The 24,418-nt window shown below is 29.3% G+C and overlaps 1 protein-coding gene across 10 annotated transcripts in view; it reads left to right on the top strand.

Moving 5' to 3' along the window:
* LOC145277655 (dixin-like) overlaps positions 1 to 24,418 on the top strand; it is a 326,945-nt gene that overhangs the window by 136,166 nt on the left and 166,361 nt on the right. The window contains exon 1 of one of the 10 annotated variants that reach the window (XM_080129268.1): positions 316 to 459. The exons of 8 other annotated variants lie outside the window; for them this stretch is intronic. In XM_080129268.1, the coding sequence (XP_079985394.1) occupies positions 424 to 459 (36 nt within the window). In that variant the 5' untranslated portion in view covers positions 316 to 423. Of the gene's footprint in view, positions 1 to 315; positions 460 to 16,783; positions 16,913 to 24,418 lie in introns of those variants that run through there. One more of the 10 variants, XM_080129269.1, reaches the window with a different exon arrangement.

The raw sequence follows: 24,418 nt of genomic DNA, 5'->3' as shown, positions 1-24,418 counted from the left end.
ACACACACACACACACACACACACACACACACACACACACACACACACACACACACACACACACACACACTTCCTTTCTCAATTTCTCATTGTCTGTCTATCTCTCTTTTTCATATATACATACGCACATATGTCTTTTCCTTTCCTCTCTTTTTCTCCCTCTTTCTCCTTTTTTCGTCTCTTTCACTTTGTCTAGAGTGGGTTGGGGTAACATGTGGTTTCATCTTGGCAAGATTATCAGTTACGGATTATATTTTCCTGTCAATCTTAATCTACTGTTTGTCTGTTATTTCACTCATTTATGATGAAGAAATCCATCTGGATGTTTCTACCTGCTTCACATTGGAATATTTTATGGAATTCAACAGTTTTCACTCACCGTGACTCTTCTCAAGTGTAAAATTGATTTCCAAACAAAAGAGAATGAAACATCAATCAAGTTTAGATTATGCCATAACGGTAAGTTACAAAAACAGTTTGACCTTTTATTTAAAACAAAACAAAAACAAAAAGCAACCTTTTAATTTGATAATATGATAGACAATATATTTATTTCTGTATGTTTATATAATAATTCTATATTTAGGATTCACTCGTAAACTAATTAATCGATCCTTATGAATTTTGAACTCTGTTTTTAGGCGTAAGAGTGAGTTATGGTGGGTTATATTTAGTTACATTTAGTTTTAGGCAAAGGAGGAAAGAGGAAGTGGAAGCATTTCATGAAAATTAAAATATTTCCGATTTTTCTGAAATTTTAACAATATCATACAAATAAATATTCTTGGAAGTTCAGTTTTTTGTAGTAGTTTAAAGGGGTTTTAGAGTCTATAACATGAATACAATTTCCCATTTAAAAAATCAGATATTTTAGATTTGCATTTAATTTGATCCATAGTCAAAAATCCCTGAGTTTCAATTTCTTCTTAAGCCCCTTCACTTTTCATACTGAATTTCATATATTATTAGTCATTTCTTTTATTACTTTCATAACATACATGGGAAACACCAAGTGGCCTTGCTAGCAGACTCTAAGATGCAAACTAAACGGCTATTGATGCTTCTCTCAGCATAATACTCTCTAAAACTTTTGGCTGAGATCAAAGTGTTGTATCTTTTCTGATACTACACTTCAACTGATCCAGAATGAGGCAGTTTTTATTTTTGTCATAACTCAAAGCGCCCCTTTTGGAGAAGCTGGATTTTTCCCACATTAAAAAAAAGGACCTGGTTGTGGGAAGGCAAATAAATAGGGACTATGTAAAGCATTGATAGAATTTTTACGAATATAGTATATCCTTTTCATTGCTTGTGAACCCAAAAGAAAATCGTCAACATTGTTTTATGTATTATACAAAGCAACTAGGTGCATCTTCTTTATTTCTCTTTCTTTTTCTTTTTCTACTTCTTTTCTATTTATCAAATTTCAACTGTAGAAGCTCCAACTGTCGTTTGGGCGATCGGGTTTCAATCCTGGCTTGAGGTAGTTGCTTGTCTAGCTGCACTAATGAGCTGTGAAGCAGCGAAACAGTACTGTATGTGGATGACTATATATATATATATATATATATATATATATATATATATATATATATATATATTCATGTGCTAGGTTTTCATCATAAATTCTATGCAATCATGCAGAATGTAGAAACTATGCATAAATAAAATTCATTGTAATAATGAAATAAAATCAATCATCTAATAAGAAACCATAAAAATGAATAAGTAATTAATACTCATTTTTCAAAGGAATATGCAAATTAGTTAACCTTCATGTAGTTGCTCGCATGTCCATGACTGAGTATATTAAAAAGTTTGTTTTGATAATTTTTAAATAGAAAGAGTACACTTTTCATATCAAATGTAAACTTCATAGTTGTATAGATTTGAGTTAATTTGATTGTATCATTTTGGTCTACCCACTTTTTCCATTCATCTCTACATGTATAAACCAGATTAACTTTTTATGTGAAAAAAAAAGCCTTTTTAGTCCATATGATGTTTCAGTATCTTTAATTAATTTTGTAAAAATATGCAAAATCCAGCAAAAAAAAAAAAAAAAAAAAATTCAATTCACAAGACACTTGAGAGGGGGAATAAGAAGATGAAAGGGAAGTTTAAAAAAAAAAGGATGAATTGATTTTTGGTAACGTCTCAGCATGGTTTAACAGGACTTGGCTGTCTTTAATTTTGAATTTGTGGATGAGAACGTTTCAATGAAAGATATATAGTTGTAGAATACGACAGATATATAATCTTAAGTTGCTTTGTCATGGAAATCGCCCGAGACAAGGCATAAAGCCACGTGATGCAAGGAGCTAACAAGAATGAAAGGTGATTATTGCAAAGTCAGTAGATGCTCATTGACCTTAGTCTTGAAAAGACCAAGGCTGTATGTAAAAGGAAAACAGTGAGCAGGAAGAGAATTCCACAACCTTACAGTCCTTGGAAAGAAGTTACTGGATTGGTTGGTTGGTTGTTTTTGTTTTACGGCATATCAACCCTTTTCGGGTTATTTAATGCTGAATCCAAAGATTTTGAAGAAAAAAATTTTTTAATAGAATATATTTGTTGTTTTCACGTCGGTTTCTATTCAACCCATAGTTGGGACCCTAACAGTGGAGTCAGAGTGGACCTGGGAGAAATGGTAATTAAAGGGTGGCTACACACTCCCCAAAGCCCAGAAGCTGGGGCCTCACCACTGGATATAATTTAAGGTCATATCTAGGGCCGAAGTTGCTGGAATAGGAAGCTGTATCACAATGAGGTATAAAACAACAAATTAATGGGACCACTAGACCAACAAGTCAAACGAGCTGGAACAAAGGAAGCAGGGAATAGATCAGATAATTCTGGAGAACACCTGCCATAATAGTATTTGTAAAAAAGACTGAGACTAGCAACATCACATTTGTGAGAGAGAGAGGTTGCAGTGAAGAAGAAAGTGTGGGGCCAATCAAATTACAGATACGTTTCTGCTATTTATCAAGAACCTTAAAATGGGTCACAGATTTACCAGCCCAAATATGACAACAATACTTCATACATGGTTTGATATTAGATTTGTAGAGATAGAGAATAGTCTCAGGTGTGAGAAAGTGTTTAAAACAATAGAGAAAAACGATTTTACGAGACGCAGAAAGAGCAATGGATTTAATATATGGACTCCAAGAAAGATTTGATGAGAAAGAAAGAACAAGAAGTTTTAGAGTAGATTTCTCATCAAGAGCAGAGCTATCTATAAGAATCTCAGGGAGAATGGGGACACGTTTGCGATTGAAGGGACAATAGTTGAGTCTTAACAGGATTAAACAAAACGAGCCATTTCTTACCTAAATCCATAATAGAACCCAAATCAACTTCTAGATCAACTGCATATTTCAACTGATCCGAGAAAGATATCAGAAAGAGAAGCAATATCAGAATAGAGGGTGGTTTCCTCAACATAAATGCTAACTTTCTTAATAATATTCCCTAGAAGGTCATTTATATAGAGAAAAAAAAAACAGTGTTGAACCTAGAATAGAGCCCTGAGAAACACCGGCATTAATAAGAAAAGAAAATGAAGATACTCCATCAAGAGTTACTTGCAAGCTTTGATCAGAAAGAAGAGACCTAATAATGTCACAAACAATATCACCAATACCATGACCTTAAAGTTTATGTAGAAGATCAGGATTCTACACTCTGTCAAACACTTTTTAAATGTCAAGTGCAATCTAAATGAATATCTTGAATAAATTTCTTATTATTTATTGTTTTATAGATTTTATGTTATTCTTACAAAACTAATAACAGTTTAATAGTCATAACAAACCAGCCTAGAGTTTATAGTGTGGAAGCAGATAAACAGAATGAACCTTACTTCAATTTCAACTTGTACCATCTTGATTATTTTTCAAGGGTTATTTTGATAAAATTTAGATGTAAACAAAATTTAACTTTTCCTCTTTATAAATGTACATTTTTTTCTCTTGTGTTATTTTTTTTTCAAGGCTACTTTAAATCTATATTTTTCTGTCTGCTTGTTCAATTTTTTCTCAAAAACTATAGGACCGGTTTGACTGAAATTTTGTATGGACCATTGTTATAATAAGGTGCAGCAAACTAGATATTATGATATCCGTTCAATGTGCAATTATGGATTAGTATTTAATGCAAAAATGAGTACAAATTTAACCATATTCAATCATCAATTTGGCATAAAGCACTGATGCCGTACATACCTACAACTTTTGCCCATTTTAAACAGGCTAAAATGTCAAGCAGGTGATTATTTTTGATAACAGATTATTTGTGTTATACATGAAAAAAAATGTTGGTATTCTTTGCAAATTTTGTGTGCACGATATTGTATCTCAATACATATAAAGATAGTCGCATCATAAAGAACTAGACTTATCAATATGGTGAGCTTAATGTAGGGTTTTGAGTTATCTTTCACAAAAAAAAAAAATCAAAGTTGAAAACTTTACTGAATAAAATACTAAAGAAATATTTTCCCTATTATCATATCGAATTGTGTTTTTGTCTGTTTTTACATGGCTCACACCTAAGTTTTTTTTATTGCTTTACTTTTTAAAAGAAAGAATGAGCTTGATCATCAATGTGCTATGAATCCTATTAAGAACATTGAAATGAATCATATGAACAACGTTGTGCTTTGGTGTTATTTTATTTTATTTTATTTTTTTTCAAAGAGTTATGAAATTTTGTTAAATATTTAAGCTGGCTGAATCTAATATTTCTTACTTCCATTATGATTAATTTTTATTCAGCACAAGATATTAAATTTGTAAGGATTTTACTATTGTTTGAAGCTTACACTTTTAAGTTATGTATAATGAAAATTGCCTGCTAGATCAAAACACACACAAAGGAACATCTTTTCTAATTTCCAACCAATTTTGAACGGCCATAATTTGGCGGCTTTAATTGAGCTATCGAATTTGGTACCATTATTTATCCTTTGCAAAGATCTATATTTTGACACAAAAAAGTTTTCAGATGTAGTGAAAAATCAAAGTTTGGTTTGAGATATCTAATTTTAAGTTTGATGAGTTAAAAATAGGAGGAGGAGTATCCTTTGGTGTTAGTGAAAAAGAGAGACAGCTAGTAGTCAATGATCTGTTAAATAGGATTGTTTATAAGCTAATGACCTTGATTTGAATCATTTGATGAGTGTTATTGTGTTCAATCCTTTGATCTTTTTTTTTAATGAGTCAGCATTATTATTGTAGACTATTTTATATGATACTAGCTGAACTTACTCGCTTGCTCGGGATTCTTTTTACTTTCACAAAATGAAATGAACTATTGCTGATTTTAAATGAATTGAATAGAACCTGTTACAGGCCTGGGTTTGTTTCAGCAGACCTTTCCAGATCTAAATCTATTTACCACATCCAAAAGGACAATATGATTTGGAAATGGTTTGGAAAAGACGACTCCCCACCCCCCACCACCAGCATCTCCTTCCTAGAAAAAAAACATGGTTACAAAATTAATCAGTGGGTGAATAGAAAGGTGGATAGAGAGAAGTTGATTACGTGGCGAGTGCAGAAGATAGAACTGGTCATATTCTGATGTGCCAGAAGGGGAAAAGAGGGTGAATACTAATTAAGCTCTCTCTCTCTCTCTCTCTCTCTCTCTCTCTCTCTCTCTCTCTCTCTCTCTCTAGTCAATATATTTTGAACATTTTACGTTTTCTCATTTCATTATGTTTTCACCATCAGGTCTTTTCCAATTAATATAAATAGAATAACATTACATCTATTTCCTTTTCGATAAGGCCTTTATTTTTAAATAGTTAAAAAATTTAGTAAACTAAGAAGATATTTTTAAAAACACACACAAAAAAAAAAAAAAAAACGCAATACCAAAAATTTTTTAATCAACATTTACATTTTAAATTAATGTTTTTTTTTTTTTTTGTTTTTGATATCTACATCACAAAGATAAAAAGAAATGTTCAAATGCCCAAACTTTAATCTCTCCTCTTCTGTTCAGTTTAAAGAAAAGATAAATATTGATGAAATAAATTTTATTTATTCTCAATAAAACCTCTTAAATCAAGAGGCAACACCAACTTTCTGACACCCTTGGTTCCAGAGCCTTCACAGATTTACCATTTTACTGAACTATCCGATTTCACCATAATAACAATAATTCATCAACACACCTTTAAAATGCTCAACCGTAATCAAGGGAAAATTCAAAAGCTTTCTTTTTAATTAGTCATTACAGAAAGATATAGAAAAAGGCGCTACCTATTTTTCAGGATTACTCTATTTACTCTTGATCCTCACCTTCTAATGTTGAATGCCTAGCAAGGAGGCATCAAGTACAATTTTTTGCATGACTCGGCCGTGGATTGAACCCTAATTTCCCGATTCATTAGGGAACACACTAATCATAACGCCACCCATAACCCACTAATTATACGCTTATCCAGGCCTCTAGATTACCATGGATATGAGTGAATTGATGTAATGAAATTAATATATGAATAATTATGGAAACAAAAGAATTAACAACATGTTTGCTACTTTGGTTAAAATTCAACCAATAACTAGGATTAAATTTAAGCAATAACAAGGGTTTAATTTAAGCTGTTTCTAAATTTTTGAAATGAGAAATGATAATTTTTATTATTTGGACTACTGTTCTCATCTTGAGTTCTTTTCTGAACGTTTCAGCTGATATAACCTCCAACCTTCTTCAGGTGTATCTTGTCGAACTCTGGAATCTGCACAGAACCTTTTATTAAATCTACAGAGGTAGTGTACTCTTGTTCCGTCAGTCATGGCTGACTGAGCAAGAATATGCTGTTCTGTGCAGATTTCTAAGTTCGACAAGATACCTCTGAAGAAGGTCAGAGGTTAGATTCGCAGAAATGTTGTGAAAATAACATTTGAGATGAGAACAGGATCCGAATAATCCAAGTAATATATACGTTAACATCTCCCAAATAATCATAAAAAATATTTAATTTAACGATATGTGTACGGTGTCAATGTCATATATGTTATAAAAAAGACAAAGAAAAAAAAAGGAAGCACATTATGCAGGACATTGAATGAACGTTTATATTTTATTAAAAAATAATCAGCTCTCAGACATATAGAAATAATTAAGATCAGTGTTCAATGCGAAACAATCTGATAAAAATGTTGTTCCATGAAAATAGTTTGTCTGATTTCGAGCCAAGCTAAATCAATACTTATAGTAATCCGTTAATAATCAGTTACCTTGAATTGCGGTGTCTAGATTTTCTGTTTATTTTTTGTACTCTTTTCTTTTGATTCAGACAACTATTATTAGCCATCATTTTTTTGTGTTTGTTTTTTTATATATTTTAAACATTGATGATAAATTGGTAGCCATCAGTTTTTGATTTTTTATATATTTTAAACATTGATGATAAATTATTAGCTATCAGTTTTTTGATTTTGATATTTGAAACATGTTGATGATTAATTATTATTAGTTATCAGATTTTGTTTTTTTTATGTATTTGAAACATTGATGATTCATTATTAGCCATTAATTTTTTGATATTTGAAACATGTTGATGATTAATTACTAGCCATCAGTTTTTGTTTTTTTTATATATTTTAAACATTAATGATTTATTATTAGCCATTAGTTTTTTGATTTTGATATTTGAAATATGGTGATGATTAATTATTAGCCATTAGTGTTTTGATTTTGATATTTGAAACGTGTCGATGATTAATTATTAGCCATCATTTTTTTGATTTTAGTATTTGAAAAATGTAGATGATTAATTATTAGTCATTAGTTTTTTATATATTTTAAACATTGATGATTCATTATTAGCCATTACTTTTTGATTTTGATATTTGAAACATGTTGATGATTAATTATTAGCCATCATATTTTTGATTTTGATATTTGAAACATGTTTATCATTTGATTCTTAGTCATCAGTTTGTTGATTTTTTTATATATTATAAACAGTGATGGTAAATTATTAGTCATCAGTTTTATTGATTTTGATATTTGAAACATGTTGATTAATTATTAGCCATAATTCTTTGTTTTTTTTATATATTTTAAACATTGATGATTCATTATTGACCATTAGTTATTCTTATTTTGTATATTTGAAACATGTTGATGAATTATTATTAGCCATCAGTTTTTTGATTTTGATATTTGAAACATGTTGATGATTAATTATTAGTCATCAGTTTTTTTTGGGTTTTTCTATATTTAAAATATTGACGATCCATTATTAGACATTAGTTTTTGATTTTGATATGTGAAACATGTTGATGATTAATTATTAGCCATCAGTTTTTGGATTTTGATATTTGAAACATGTTGATGATTAATTATTAGTCATCAGTTTTTTGGGTTTTTATATATTTTAAACATTGATGATTCATTATTGGGCATTAGTTTTTTGATTTTGATATTTGAAACATGTTAATGATTAATTATTAGCCATCAGTTTTTTATTTTGATAATTGAAACATTTTGATGATTAATTATTATCGATCATTTTTTTTTATTTTGATACTTGGAACATGCTGATGATTAATTATTAGCCATTAGTTTTTGGATGTTGATATTTGAAACATGTTGATGATTAATTATTAGACATTAGTTTTTGAATTTTGATATTTGTAACATGTTTATGATTAATTATTAGTCAGCAGTTTTTTTGGTTTTTATATATTTTAAAAATTGATGATTCATTATTAACCATTAGTTTTTAGATTTTGATATTTGAAACATGTTGATGATTAATTATTAGCCATCACTTTTTTATTTTGATATTTGAAACATATTAAGAATTAATTATTAGTCATAAGTTTTTTGGTTTTTATATATTTTAAACATTCATGATTCTTTATTAGGCATTAGTTCTTTTATTTTGATATTTGAAACATGTTGGTGATTGATAATTAGCCATCAGTTTTTTGATTTTGATATTTGAAACATGTTGATGATTAATTATTAGGCATTGGTATTTTGATTTTCATATTTGAAGCACGATGATTAATTATTTTATTAGACATCAGTTTTTGATTTTGGTATTTGAAACATGTAGATGATTGATTATTTGTCATGAGTTTGTTGTTTTTTTATATATTACTAACATTGATAATAAATTATTCATTTTTTGATTTTGATATTTTAAACATGTTGATGATTAATTATTAGCCATCAGTGTTTGGGATTTTTATATTTTTAAACATTGATGATTAATTATTAACCATTAGTTTTTTTATTTTAATATTTGAAACATGTTGATGATTATTTATTAGCCATCAGTTTTTGGATTTTGATGTTTGACACATGTAGATGATTAATTATTAGTCATCAGTTTTTTATATATTTTAAACATTGATGATTTATTATTAGTTTTTTGATTTTGATATTTGAAACATGTTGATGATTATTTATTAGCCATCAGTTTTTGGATTTTGATATTTGAAACATGTTGATGATTAATTATTAGTCATCAGTTTTTTATATATTTTAAACATTGATGATTTATTATTAGTTTTTTGATTTTGATATTTGAAACATGTTGATCATTAATTATTAACCATCAGTTTTTGGATTTTGATATTTGAAACATGTTGATGATTAATTATTAGTCATCAGTTTTTTATATATTTTAAACATTGATGATTTTTTATTAGTTTTTTGATTTTGATATTTGAAACATGTTGATGATTAATTATTAGCCATCAGTTTTTGGATTTTGATATTTGAAACATGTTGATGATTAATTATTAGTCATCAGTTTTTTATATATTTTAAACATTGATGATTCATTATTAGTTTTTTGATTTTGATAATTGAAACATGTTGATGATTAATTATTAGCCATCAGTTTTTGGAGATTGATATTTGAAACATGTTGATGATTAATTATTAGTCATTCAGTTTTTTATATATTTTAAACATTTATGATTCATTATTAGTTTTTTGTATTTTGATATGTGAAACATGTTTATGATTAATTATTAGCCATCAGTTTTTTATTTTGATATTTGAAACATGTTGATAATTAATTATTAGTCATCACTTTGCTGTTTTTTTTATATAAACATTGAATATTAATTATTAGCTATCAGTTTTTTGATTTTGATATTTGAAACATGTTGATGATTATTTATTAGCCATAATTTTTTTATTTTGATATTTGAAACATGTTGATGATTAATTATTTGTCAAGAGTTTTTTTTTTTTTTTAATATATTTTAAACATTGATGATTCATTATTGACCATTAGTTTTTTATTTTGATATTTGTAACATGTTCATGAATTATTATTAGCCATCAGTTTTTGGATTTTGATATTTGAAACATGTTGATGATTAATTATTAGTCATCAGTTTTTTTTGGGTTTTCTATATTTTAAACACATTGACGATCCATTATTAGCTATTAGTTTTTTTTATTTTGATATTTGAAACCTGTTAATGATTAACTATTAGCCATCAGTTTTTTATTTTGATATTTGAAACATTTTGATGATTAATTATTAGTCATCATTTTTTTGATTTTGATATTTGAAACATGTTGAGTATTAATTATTAACCATCATTTTTTTTGATTTTCATATTTGAAACCTTGTGATGATTAATTATTAGCCATCAGTGTTTGATTTTTATATTGGAAACATGTTTATGATTAATTATTAGTCATCAGTTTTTTGTATTTTGATATTTGAAACATGTTGATGATTAATTTTCTTTTTTCGGATTTATGTGAAAGGAATTCTTTTTCAAATAACTTTAGGTGCTTCTTCATAGTTCCATCTAGACTGAATGTGAATGTTAAGACAAAAATAAAAACAAACTTGTGTGATGCACATACAGATACTACACTTTGAAATATTTATTTGCAAAAAAAATCACATTTTGAAACCTCTTAAATAAATTAGGTACAAGGCCATTCAAAAGTGTGGGAAAATGGATGTTGTTATTCATCCTTCGTCACCATGGCTAGAAAATATATATCCTACTCTTTACTAGAATCATCAATTACCATATTACCACATTTACTTCAAAGGTTGTCCTACTTAAATCTTCCCAAATTATTCAAAAATTTTATTGAAAGTGAAAACGGTTATATACATAAATAGGTCATTGAAAGGGTGCCAATTGTCTGACCTAATCTTAGAGATATTCGAATCATAACTGAGTTCAGTATATTCTGGATCTATGACAATATTCGCTTGGGACGAATTGATACAGCTTCAAGTGAATTTGCAGTGTCGTAAGTCAAGGTGGCCCTTCCACAGCAGTCTATAGCTGACTCCCCAGCTTATCACAGCAAGTCACAGTTTCATTGACAAACACTGAAAGCTTGAAACTTCATATTTTTTGTATTATTTGACCTCATATTACTACGTATCATTAACTCTTCTTTCATGACAAAAATTGTAAGCGTGGGTATATTTTTCTGCAAAATCCTCCTGCCTAACAACATCTCCACACAGGTGACACCGAATGAATAATGTTAGTATATAAATATTAGTGATAGGATGATTCCAATATTATTCCTGATTCTGATCTAACTACCCAACTCTGATACAATTACTGATTCCAATTCTTTTAAAATCTCTAAATATTTAGTTGTAGAATTTTTTATTTGGGTTGGGGGTGATTACCCTAAACTCCATGTACAAGGTGGAATGATAAAATTGATTCCATTTCAGTTTGATGAAAGTCGGTTTTCTTTTTTGTTGTAGACAATCTACTTGTTGGCTAGTTGCGTCCAAATCCTAAGAGCGATAGTAGCCTTCTATTATGTTTGAAAGTGACACAATGTTCAACAAGTGAGACCAGAGATGCACCACTGTACAACTTGTGTTCTTTACATAGTTATGACAACAGAACCATTGCCAGCACCCTCAAAATACAAATTTGGATAGTTCAACGCTTGAGGGCACAGCTCAACGCATCAGACGACCCACAGTTATGGTCTTTGATGAGGTTTCAAGTAAGATCCACATCATGCCATTTCACACCTTCAAAGTCGAAAGTCAACACCAAAGTGTACCTGGATGTGCTAAAGAGTGTGATGATCCCCTGCTGCAATCAGGTGGCTGCTGGCACACTCTGGGTATGGCAGTAGAACTCCGCACCAGCCCACATCCAAAGAGACCCAGGCTTGATTTCAGAAGGAGTGCTATGAATTTGTACCCTATTCTCACGGGCCCCCTTCCTCTCCCGATGTGAACTCGCTCGACTACTTTGTTTTGTCATATGTCAAGAGCATCACCAACATGACCTCCCACGTGTGTTTGTGAAAAAGGCATACTCCCAGTTCCAGACCCATATCGAAGCAGTGATTGAGGCTGAAGGCAGTTATATTGAATAACTCTACTACATGATCAAGTTACCTGAATTGATTTTTTCAATAAAAGTTTTAAAATAAAGCTGTAGTGTTGTTTTCTTTAGGGCAACAAATTTATCGTTCTACCCTGTAGAAACTTTGTCCTCAGATTCTATGATCTTTGTATAGCCATCTATGTTTTTCTGCTTCTGAAAGGATATCATTAATGGAATGTAGTCATTACTGAATGGCACAAGTGTACACATGGCCTTTAGCTATTATTAATAGCCTTTGAAAGCTTGGAGAAGCCTTTTCTTTTTTTCCAAGATCGAGTTGGACGTGCTATTACACCTTTTCAATTATTTCATAGTGGAAACTTTACTGGGTTTTTTTTTTTTTTTTTTTTCTTTTTAAATACTTTCTTTGTTTTCATTTAGAATTGTCTGTTACATCTTATTTATCTTCTACCAGATCAAACCACCTGAAAACATCAGCTTCCTGACTTTAATGCACCAAGCAATGATGTTATTGATTTTTTTTTTTTTTTGTTTTTTCATTTCCATTTGCAAAGCTCAATTATGTTCTGCAAAAACAAAAACAATTTTCCCCACAAAACAACCAAACTAAACACCACAAATAAATATTTGACGATATAAACAATTTGAAGCAGAAAAACTTTTTTCCCAAATTATCAGATTCAGCATTACATAATCCAAAAAAGGTTGATGTACCATAAAAATAAATAAATAAATAAATAAATGGAGCCAAACCTATTTAAATTTTGAAGAGTTAACAAATTATATCAAAGATAGACACAGTTATTTATGATCGATACACAATAGTAATTATTATTATTAAGTGTAATAATAGTATGATTATAAAGTGATTCAAATCACTTTTCAATATGGTCTGCTCCTATCATTGACTCCTTTTCTTTCTTGTATTTTCTTGTATGGTGTGGATAGTTGAGTTGACCTCATTTTGAACTAGTTGCTATCAGAAATTTGACCATAAAGGAAATGATCTGAGAAATTTGACCAGAAAGGAAATGAACACGCGTTACCAATCTACGTTGGTATCAGAGTGATTGTAAGTCAAGAAATAGAGGAAGAGGGAAATAAAGAGAGAAACAAACGTAGATGGCTAAAAAATGAAACAGTACAGTTCATAATGTATTATTATGAATAATGACTAAAAACGAAACAAAAAAAAGTAAAGGAAAACCTTACTGAAGAAAGTTTTTTTCTGTTTGGTTTTAGTTTAAATAATAAGTCAATACAGCATAATCACATTGACACACCGGTTCTTGCTAGGTACCCTGAAGTTAAGCAACGTTGAGCCTGGTAAGTACCAGATGAGTGACTAATTTAGGAATTCCAGGCACTCTATGTAGTGGGGACGTGTACATCTCCCTTCAAGAGTTGCTAAAACCAAACGTCATCATCTCCCCTAACGGGAATATACATGCGACTGGGGACCACTTCTGACTTACATACTCGCATGAAACTATTTCCTTCAGAGAAAGCTGGTTAAACCCACCTTAAGTTTAGTTCCATAGTTTCATTTTTTTTTATTTATTTCATTTCATGTGTAGATTATAGTGAATAACGGTTGTTATTGACATGCTTTTTTTTTTTTAAAGTGATTGTTAATATAAGAATTCAGATCTCCCCTCCCCACCCCCCAAAAAAATGAAGCGTTAAAACAATGAAAAATGTGAAATAGTACATTCCCTCACTCTCATTTATTAAAAACAGGAAATAATGAAATTGGTGGAAAAGCGTAAACGTCACCATCTCAATTTTCCTGTTCCAAAATTGAGAAACGATTCAGTTATCATTTTACTTCAAATTAATATTTAAAACTGATCTTCCTCCACCTTAAAATGTAAAATATTTATTTAATTTTTGTTTATAATTCGTTTTTTTGCAGATAAATTGCCAGACTGCTTACATATAATTGCGAAAGACCCCCCCCCGCCCAATAAAAGTAAGAGAAAACCTTACTGAAGAAGGTTTTCGTGTGTGTTTTTAGTTTAAATAATAAATCAAATATTAAAAGATTATTTTGGAAGGTAATTTTTAGTCAATGTAAATAAAAAAAGGAAATAGTTGAACCTTTTGTTAGTTAAGAAAGTTTAAAATGCATGACCTCTTTCACACCAGCAGTCTACTTAATCCAGGCAATCTGTTGTGTAAAGCAATTTTGTTAAGACCACTATGTTTATAGTATTTTGCTGTGCTAAATATGTATACATATTTTTTAACTGAAAAATGGGAAATGTTCTTGAAGAACTTTTTTCTGAAGGTTAGAATAGTTAACTTTGTTAATCGAAAATGTTAAATCGGATTTGTTTTTGTTCTTCAGTAAGAAAAAAATAACATTAGTAAGAAAGCGTTAACATTTTTCTGTTTGTTTTTAGTTAAATAAGTTTATGAAAGTTATTAAGAGATTATATTGTAGAAAGGTATTTTGCGTATTTTGTGTAATTAAAAGGAAATATTTATTTTTTTGTTATATAAGTTATAAATATGTAAGACTTTTAAAATGTTTGAGAGTATCTGTCAGTCGAAGACGCCATTATGAAAATGATTTGTGGTCTTTGTTTAATTATTCTAGTATTTGTAGGAATAATTAGAATTATTAATAATAGGCAACGAATATTCCAGAAAATTAAGCATTTTGATATTTACTTATTTCAATGCAGTTGGGACACCATTTTGGACGTAAGTGAAAGTCAGAGAACGATTATTATTATTTTTTTAATATAGTGTAATATTTTGAAATTATTATGATTGAAACACTAAAATAATAAGCCGTCACCTAAAAATAACAATATCTGTTAAAGATGGGACATAGTGAAGTGAGGGGAGTAAGAGGACAATGAGTAGAGAGTCTTAGCTACCGTCTTTGTGGGATTATATATTTTAGAGAAGCAGTTTCTTCAGAATAAATGTAATAATTTTTAAACAGAAATGAATTGTAACCATAGTTTATTGAAACACGCTATAAGAATTGCTTTATGTGGTGAGTGTAAGGGATTTGTTTAAGAAGTGTTTCTGTAGAAATATATTTTCTTATTATATATCAATCCTTATTTAAGAAGCTCAATGTAATTACAGAGCAATATAGAGAATAAATGACAAAAAGTTGTATTCCAAAATTTTTATTCAATATGGTGTAATGGTAAAAATATAAAGGTATCTGCAGCTTCTCTTCCAATTTTCAGTTTTTTACCATGTCAAATCACATTTCAATTCCTTTTGACGGATTGATTGTTGCTATTTCTTCTGATGAGTTAAGGGCATAATAGATTCATTGATTGATATAATAATTGATTGATTTTGCGCTACAAAACAGATACTGTCAGGAATTGTATAAGTCAACTGAATTAAAGGAATAAATTATAAGATGGTCAACATCATGAATTTTGGAATATAACTTTTTGTCATTTATTCTCTCTCTATATCTATCTATCTATCTATATATATATATATATATATATATATATATATATATATATATATATATATATATATTTATATATTACAACAAGCATAATTTTTAATGTATTTTTTTAAAATTTAGTAAATTATTACTTTCAAAGATAATTTAAATGTTTCAGTATCTTTTGGTTTTGTGCTGACCAATATCAATGTATCAAAAACCTGTCTTCGCCCAAACAACTACTACAACAACAACAACAACAACAACAACGGAATAATTATTTTCAGAAAAAAATATTTAACTGAAATAAAATATATTTCTGCTAGTAGTATAATCGGGGAAAACTAGCAAAATTAAATTTTGAATATTATGCATTCGGGATTATGCCAATTGGAAACAAACAAACAAATAATACCAACTTTGTGTATTTTTCAAGTTTTAGTCCGAATGAAATAGAGATACAGGTTGCTATTAGGATCTAACTTTCAAAATCCAACTGACATACATACATACTTTTATAGAGTAGATAGTAATAATAAGAAAAGCATTTAAAAAAAAAAAAAATCTGTTTGCGCATTAAAATGAAAAAACAAAAACAAAAAAAAAACAACAACAATCATATAGTGATTATGCCGACTTTGTGATCTTAACATAACTACATAAATATTGATAAGTTTTATGAAAATTTTAATGATGGCTTTTAAGACTTAAATCGTTTTCTCTAAGGAGATTGATTTCGTTTGTCTCAAATCGAACATTGACGTATTTGTCAAGCCTGCCATTTTTAAAATGTCCTGTACTGAACATTAAGTTTTAACTATGAGTTTCATTTTGATATCTGTTGCTACGAAGCTGTCACATTCATGACAACAATTCCCCCCCCCCCTTTTCTTGTTACTGCTTATGCCTTTGTAAAAGTTATTATACATTAAGTATTCACAATTCGTTACCTGGAAAAAAAGTATGTTTACTATTCAATGTTCAAGACGGTCATAAACTCGAGTAACGTGTTTGCACAAGTCTGAAGATTTTTTTTTTTTTTTTTTATCTAGTTTCATTTAGACCAAAAACTTATCTAAAGCAAAGTTAACTTTCTTCTGATTTATTTCTTCTTTCTCCTGATGGAATGAATAAGGTATTATACATATGTACATTGTATATAATATATATATATATATATATATATATATATATATATATATATATATATATATATATATATATATATATATATATATATATATATAAAAGGTGTGTGGAAAGTAACTCCCTATTATTGTGTGTGTAATTTATCACTGAAATATAATTCTTACAAGTGGATATGATAAGAAAGTTTATACCTTGGAGTTCAATACGAGCACCAGCATTCGTCACCAGCTTATTAAGCCGCCTGGGAACAGTACAAACTGATTCCATAAGTAATTCTTTTTTATTAAAAGAATGATAATAAATACTATAAGAGGACTGGAAATCTCTACACACTACCCACTCAAAACCACAGCTGAACTAGAAAACGGTAAATTCTCAATTTCCATGAGCGATATTTCTGACAAAGGGGAAAAATTGCTATTTTCTACTACCAATCTATCTGTCTCATTAACCTCAAATGTTTTTTAGCCTTGATAAGTAGGTACATTAGGAAAAAAAAACAAAAAAAAACATGAAAAGCTGAGTTACTTGAGAAATCAGTTGCTGCGGTTTCCAGGCAGTTTGAGAAGCTGGTAGCGAATGCTGACACCCATATTGAATTCGACATAAAATACTATGTTTTATCCTTCCTTATCATATTCATGTCTTGAGGAGTATATTTTAGTAGTAAATTACAAGCACTTAATAATATGGAATTATTTCCACATATCCTGTGTGTACACTTATTTTGTAAGATATATTATGTATATATTTTTTGCTTCAGTATTTACTTCAGCAGTGCTCAATGTATGAGTAGAGCTTAATTGTAATAGTATAGAAATATACTTATGCCAAGTGAATTACACAGAAACGTTTTTGCTTAATCTTCTGTTGAAATTTGTAAAATACTTTTAGCCTGATGACTACCTTCGGGGATTAAACACACACCTATCTTTGTAGTGCACTTAACATAAGTATATTTCTATGCTACGATCTATTGTTTTTATCTTTTTAACCAGTTTCTTTTTTTAAAAGAATTTATCAACAATATTTTTCATATTTCGAAGCTCTGTTCACTAAAATGTGTTGAGTGAATTTTTTTGATTTTGTAAAACAATTATGTTTAAAGAATTATTCTGATGTGTAAAAGTTGACAGTATTATTAGCTATTATTATTATTATTATTATTATTATTATTATTATTATTATTATTATTTTTATTTAAATTTATATATTACTAATGGAGATTTGGTATCTATTTGTCTGAAGCCGAAACTATACTATTACTTCTATCAATTGTACTATTGTACTATATTTTAAAGCTCAATTCAGTTGGGGTTAATATGGTATCTGTTCTATTCTTATAAGACCCTACTCCCAGGCATTAACTTCTCCTTTGAGGGGAGTACTGTAGTATCTGTTTTATGGGCATGATATCATCCCCCCAGATATTATCTCCTTCTTTTGGGGGTGTAATATCTGTTCTACTGTCATGAGACCATCCTCTGGAGCATTACCTCCTCCTTTAGAGATAGGATAGCATACGTTAACAAGAAATTGTCACCGTCGGTTGTTCATTACATTTACATTATAAAATACTAAAAAAAAATATGATTCCTCTGGTCGCATATTTTTGTGAGTATTTTATGATGTAAATGTTTTATCTTATAATTATAAATGATGCATTTGCATATACAAGCAATTAAGAAACTTTATATCTCTAAAAAAAGCATAGCTTTGTTTCCATTTATAAAATCTATTAGCAATTTTAGATAAAAACAAAGACTTAACCATAATGTTTTGTTTGTTTGACTTTAGATATTTGATTAAATTCATTGAAAAAAAATATCTAAAAATCTGTTTATTTATCTTTTTGTGTGTGCTGGTGATTAAATTAGCAAGAGAAAATAAATGTTAAAAGTATTTAAGCTGAAAAATGTTTGCTGACATTTGCAAATTGGTTCCTGATTAAAAAAAATATCTGTGTGATCATATCTTGGTTTTAGTAGCACTTGTGCCACCTTGACGTACATAACTTCCAACTAACCCGACAAGCAGCAAAATCTCACCACTTCACTATACAGGTCCCTAGATGCTAGAAAGTCTTCTACTCTGATATTTACTTCCCTCTGACTGCTAAACTTTAGAATGTAGACACAATCCCAATTAGAAGCCTCTTACATCCAAGAAGGAATACACCTTATTTGGGATTTAAAAAAAGTTAAAAAAAAAAAAAAAAAAAATTAGGCTATGTTTAAAGAGTTGTCATTTTTATAATAATACCATTATGTTAACACCTCTTCTGTGTAGGTGTTTCTCGTCTCAACGTGACTTATGCATTATTTTTATTTACTATTAATTGATTATTTATTGAAATCCAAAATGCATTGGTGTAAAGTATTTAAAAAAAAACTTTTTATTATATTTAAAAAAAATGATTACGAAATTAAAGCCACTGTAATATATTTATGTTTCTCCATAAAGTCAGTCATTTGAATCTTTTGTTAATTAAAAAAACTAAATAAGTGAATTAGTTTGTGATCTTTCAAAATTTGAAAGGAACTTGGAAACATTTAAACTGTTTAATAGAAAGTCATTCAAACTGACTTTAGAATTCTTAGCAAATCTTGATGCATCAAAGGAAGTTTTGGAAGCTATTTACATCCAATTATTTTATTAACAAAGATTAAAACAACGTTACCATAACAAAATTATAATTTTATAACAATTTAATTCAATTAATAATTGTATGATCATAATAATTCAATTTAATTTTCAGAATCCTAGTAAAAAATATCTATTTATCTATCAGACTGAAAATTCTTTTCAGATTCTCTTGACTCGTTCTCTCCAGCATTCTCTGTCAGAAATGGCTGCCAGCAGGGCATCCAGAGTTTTCTACAAGTTGGTCAATGTAGGTATGATGAGGTTTTTCAAACAATCTTTTGTTGAGTAATGGATTCTGACTCGCTTCTCCAGAAACAAAGCCATCTTTCTTTTAGCGAAACTGATCGAAGGAAGATGTTTATGTAGACATTTTTAAGTTGGGTGTTTTCTCCAATTGATATCCTTATGTCGCTATATTTTGCTATCTCTATATGAGATGCATAGATATTTGAATGTTCCATTAACGTTCTTTATCTAACAAACTGAGTTAGTAAAGAAATTAAGGTCATAATTTTTCTCTTCCCAATTGACCCTTTTAATATGTTATAGTATATCTTTTTGTTCTTTTGGTCTTACTGCATCCCAGGACAAAAATTAATCCAGTCTAGTGGAGTATCTAGCTTCGTGTTGCTACTTGGGGTAACATTACTTGAAAAAGACGCACCATTCTTCATAAAAGCTAGTGTGGGTTAGCCATATTGAGATTTTATTTGGGCTACAAATATGTGATTTTGAATATTTGGTCAGCGTTTACTTCTATGGAAAAGTATCTTCATGCCAGGTTGTCCTGACAAACCCTTGTACAGAGAGACCTTAGATACTTGATGATAGTGTGTAATAGGCATTCAAATGATATGACCATTCTCATGACAGTTTTCTAAGCCTTGCTACTTCCATGCTAGCTCATGATAATTTGGAAGCTGCTGCTTTGTTTATGGCACCATTATTCATGGTTGGCAGTTCCTCCAGATATCATTAAGAGTCTTCTATAATTTCTTTTGCCGTGTACTGGATTCCATAGGAGTATGTCACTCACAAGTTCTGACTTACTCCTCCATTTGTGACCAGTAAGCTGAAGCATTCTCTCTCTTAGTGAGACTGATATAGAAGGAAGGTGTCCATATAGGCGTTTCTTGGTTAGGTGTTTTTTCCTCCCACGGATGTTCAATACAGCTCCTAACATCCTTGATGGAGTATACACAAAAAAAAAATAAAAATAATAATAATAATAATAATAATAATAATAATAATAATAATAATAATTTGCTAATAAAAACAGAATAGTATTTTTAAAAAGAGAAGAAAAAAAGAGCAAAACAAAAATGAAAGTAAAAAGATTCCTGGAAAATGTCGAATAGGTAGAATTAGTTAAAGTATGTTTCGGCAGCAAAGCTTCCTTTTATTTCATAAAATCAGCAACCATGAGAGAACTTTTAAAAACTAATGAAAAAAAAAATCTATAAAATACGTTGTCATTTAATAAAACATGTCTAGACTTGTAATTTATGAACTATGTTAATATGAAACATTAACTCTTTTTAGTTGTGTTTATTTTCGATCAGATTTTATCCTGATTATATATAAAGACTAATGGACATTTATATACTTATAAAGAAATGTACTTCTCTCCTGTCATGTAATCAATCCTCTAAAAAACGTACCAGCCGAAACCATTATAAATGTTTAGAAGAAGGAAGAAAGCCAAAAGCAAGTAAAAAAAACAAAAAACCCTGAAGTGAATTTGAAAAAAAAATTCTTTACTCTAAATAAACAGGCAGCGATTGGTGTTTATTTTTCTTTGTCATCAAAAATGAAAATTTATATATAAACAAATTAAATTACTCTATGGTTTTATATTAATACTTAAAAAAAAAAAAAAAAACTATCCCAGGTTGGGTAAAATTAATTCCCTGAACAGTTTTGCACTAGTTTTAAGTCTCTTTACAAAGATTAAAATAAAGATATAATGCTGCTAAACCATATGTCTAGCAATCTTATTCCAATTTTTATTAAAATCCATTATATGACTTTCATTCAAGAACATGTTTAAAATTTAATTTTAGAGATTTTAAGATGCAATTGCAATTCAACTAATTTTGCTTAATTGTTGCCTAACGAGTATGGAGCAAATTCAATGCAAAAAGTCAAGAACTTTCAGCTTTGTTTTTCTCATCTTTTTTTCTACATCTTTTTTAAATTCCTATAATGTTCTGCTAATCTATTAAGATATATGATGGTGGTAGTTGTACAATGGGGCTGGCAGTTGGCTTGACATATTGTGTTTGAATTCTGTCAAAGCTATTGCATCACTTCAAATTATAATCTAGCTATGGGTGAAATAGTAGGAGAGACTAGACTCTTGAACCTTGATAGAGCAGTTGGTCTCTAATATAACATGTGTGACCAGGTGGATCTGTTATGTGGCTCATATTACGTGCATGAACAGACATCACTTACTTGGTGGAAAGAGTGGGTCATGTTTTCCAAAACAAATTCATGTGTGTAAGGTGAGCTGATAATTTTAGACTGACCCTTTATTAATATAAGAATTGGAACACGTTGGCAACATGGATGATAATGCTACAAATTCAGTCTAATTTTTGTAAGGAAGAAGTAGAATTCCTTCTTGAAACTAGTTATAAAAACCTTGTTTCAAACGGATTAACGGATAAAGTATGGCTGATAAATTTTAGTGTCTTATCTTCATTTAATCGTTCATTAAATCCAGACTTGTAAAAAACTGACACATGTCAAAAAAAAAAAAAAAAAAAAAAAAAAGAAAATACCTTGAAATTATTCCAAATATTTTATTGGATACATTCCAGTTGTGATATTTTTTCTACTCTTTTTTTTTTTTTTTTCGTTCAATTTAACAGAAAAGAGAGAGTTGAAAAATAAACAAAAGATACCTTAATGGAATATATTTGGTAAGATATTTGAAATAATTGCAAAGTATTCGTTTTTGCTTTGTCTTGTTTGTATTCATAAAAGGTGTAACAAAATTTACCATTTCTCTGACACAATGTAATAATGATTTTGGTTTTATGCATTTTTTAGATGAGGATTAATTATTTGGATTCTTCAGACTATTAGTCTCATCTTGAGTGTTATTCTCACAATTTTGCAGCTAATATAACCTCCGGCCTCCTTCAGGTGTATCTTGTTAAACTCTGTGAATCTTTCTGTCGAACTCTGGATTCTGCACAGAATTTCAAACAGAATTTATTTAATCAGTGAGGGTAGCATACCCTTGTTCCATCAGCCATGACCGGGTAGAAGTTTTAAGTAATTTGCATTTATATTCTTAGTATCTCCTGCACTGAAGATTGAACCTTCAACCTCTAAAAGAATGCAACTTTTTATAACTAGTTTCAAGAAGAAATTCTACTGAATTTACTTAGTACTTTATCCATTACACCACAGATTCTTGTGAAATGTTATGTAAATAATATCAAAAATGAGAACAGTAGTTGAAATAATCGAAATGATTCTGCTTGTTTAGTTGTATCAGCAAAAATCGCAAGGTGATCAGCATGACTGTGCCAATAATTTTCTCTGTAGGATATCTTCTGCTTCTAGTAGGTACCAATATTAAGTCATTATCTTTCAACGCCGACTGATATATGGAGGATGTAGTCCAAACAAATTACAAACAGATGTGGAGTTATTGCTTTGAAGAACACCAGCAGTGACTTAAAAATAATTTTGTGCCTGCGTCAGGCGATTGTACCATAGATTGAGTTCTGCTGTACAAGACTATTATTGCATCAACTAAAATACCATATGCTAGCAGAATATTTTCCTTCATCTTACCTGTATTAATTTAATCAACAGCCTTAGAGAAATGCACAAACAATAAAATGGCCTTTTTAAATTTCTTTCATGTACATCTTCTAGAATCTTTTGAACTGTTAACATTTGCACAAGCGTTGATCATTTGGATTTCCTATAAGGATTTTCTCTATTTCAAGTTGGATTCGGTTCAACATTGCGTTGTAAATTTTGGCAAAAGTAGCTGTTAGAGTGACTTTATCAGTAACTTGAGGCAATAGTAATGTTTTCTTTTCTTGGGAATGCAAGTATGCATCCTTTTGTCCATTTGTCGATGCATTGCTGATGATATACGATGTTGCAGGATGTGATTAAATTTCATGCCTTTGAGAGGAATTTCATCCAATTCAACTGCCATATCATTTCTTTTATATTCATTCGACCGTTTCAAACTCATCTTGGGTAAAGTTTGCAGTTTTAATCAATCAATGCGTTTTTCAGTTGGTAAAGCATTCGCAGTTGCTCCCCGCCCCATCCCCGATTATTACTAAAGTGATTTTTTTGTAGTGGATGTCTTTGTTTTTTGCTTGAAGTGATGCTTGTACACATCTAAAGTAAGATGCGTTTTAGTCTATTATTTAGTGATAAAAATATTATTTCAAATTAGTCACTTATATGCAAGGACTTATAACAGCTTGTCAGCGGTCAGTAATTGATGCAAGTATTGCTCGAATAGTAGGATCATATGATACAGAGGCACTTTCGATGATGATAAAATAATAGAATGATGAAAAACTGATAACTGATGATAAAATGAAGAAATAATAAAATTATAAGATCATTATAAAATAACAGAATGATTAAAACTGCTAATGAAATGATAAAATAATAATAGAATCATAATAAAATAACAGAATGAAAAAAACTGCTAATGAAATGATAAAATAATAATAGAATCATAATAAAATAACAAAATGATTAAAACTGCTAATGAAATGATAAAATAATAATAATAAAACTGCTAATGAAATGATAAAATAATAATAAAATAACAAAATGATTAAAACTGCTAATG

The sequence above is a fragment of the Euprymna scolopes genome, chromosome 6 (genome assembly GCF_053919585.1).
Source record: "Euprymna scolopes isolate OS-2025 chromosome 6, ASM5391958v1, whole genome shotgun sequence".
In the NCBI taxonomy this organism is placed as follows: domain Eukaryota; kingdom Metazoa; phylum Mollusca; class Cephalopoda; order Sepiida; family Sepiolidae; genus Euprymna; species Euprymna scolopes.
The sequence above is the reverse complement of the archived record's forward strand: the minus strand, read 5'-3'. Positions and strand labels throughout refer to the sequence as shown.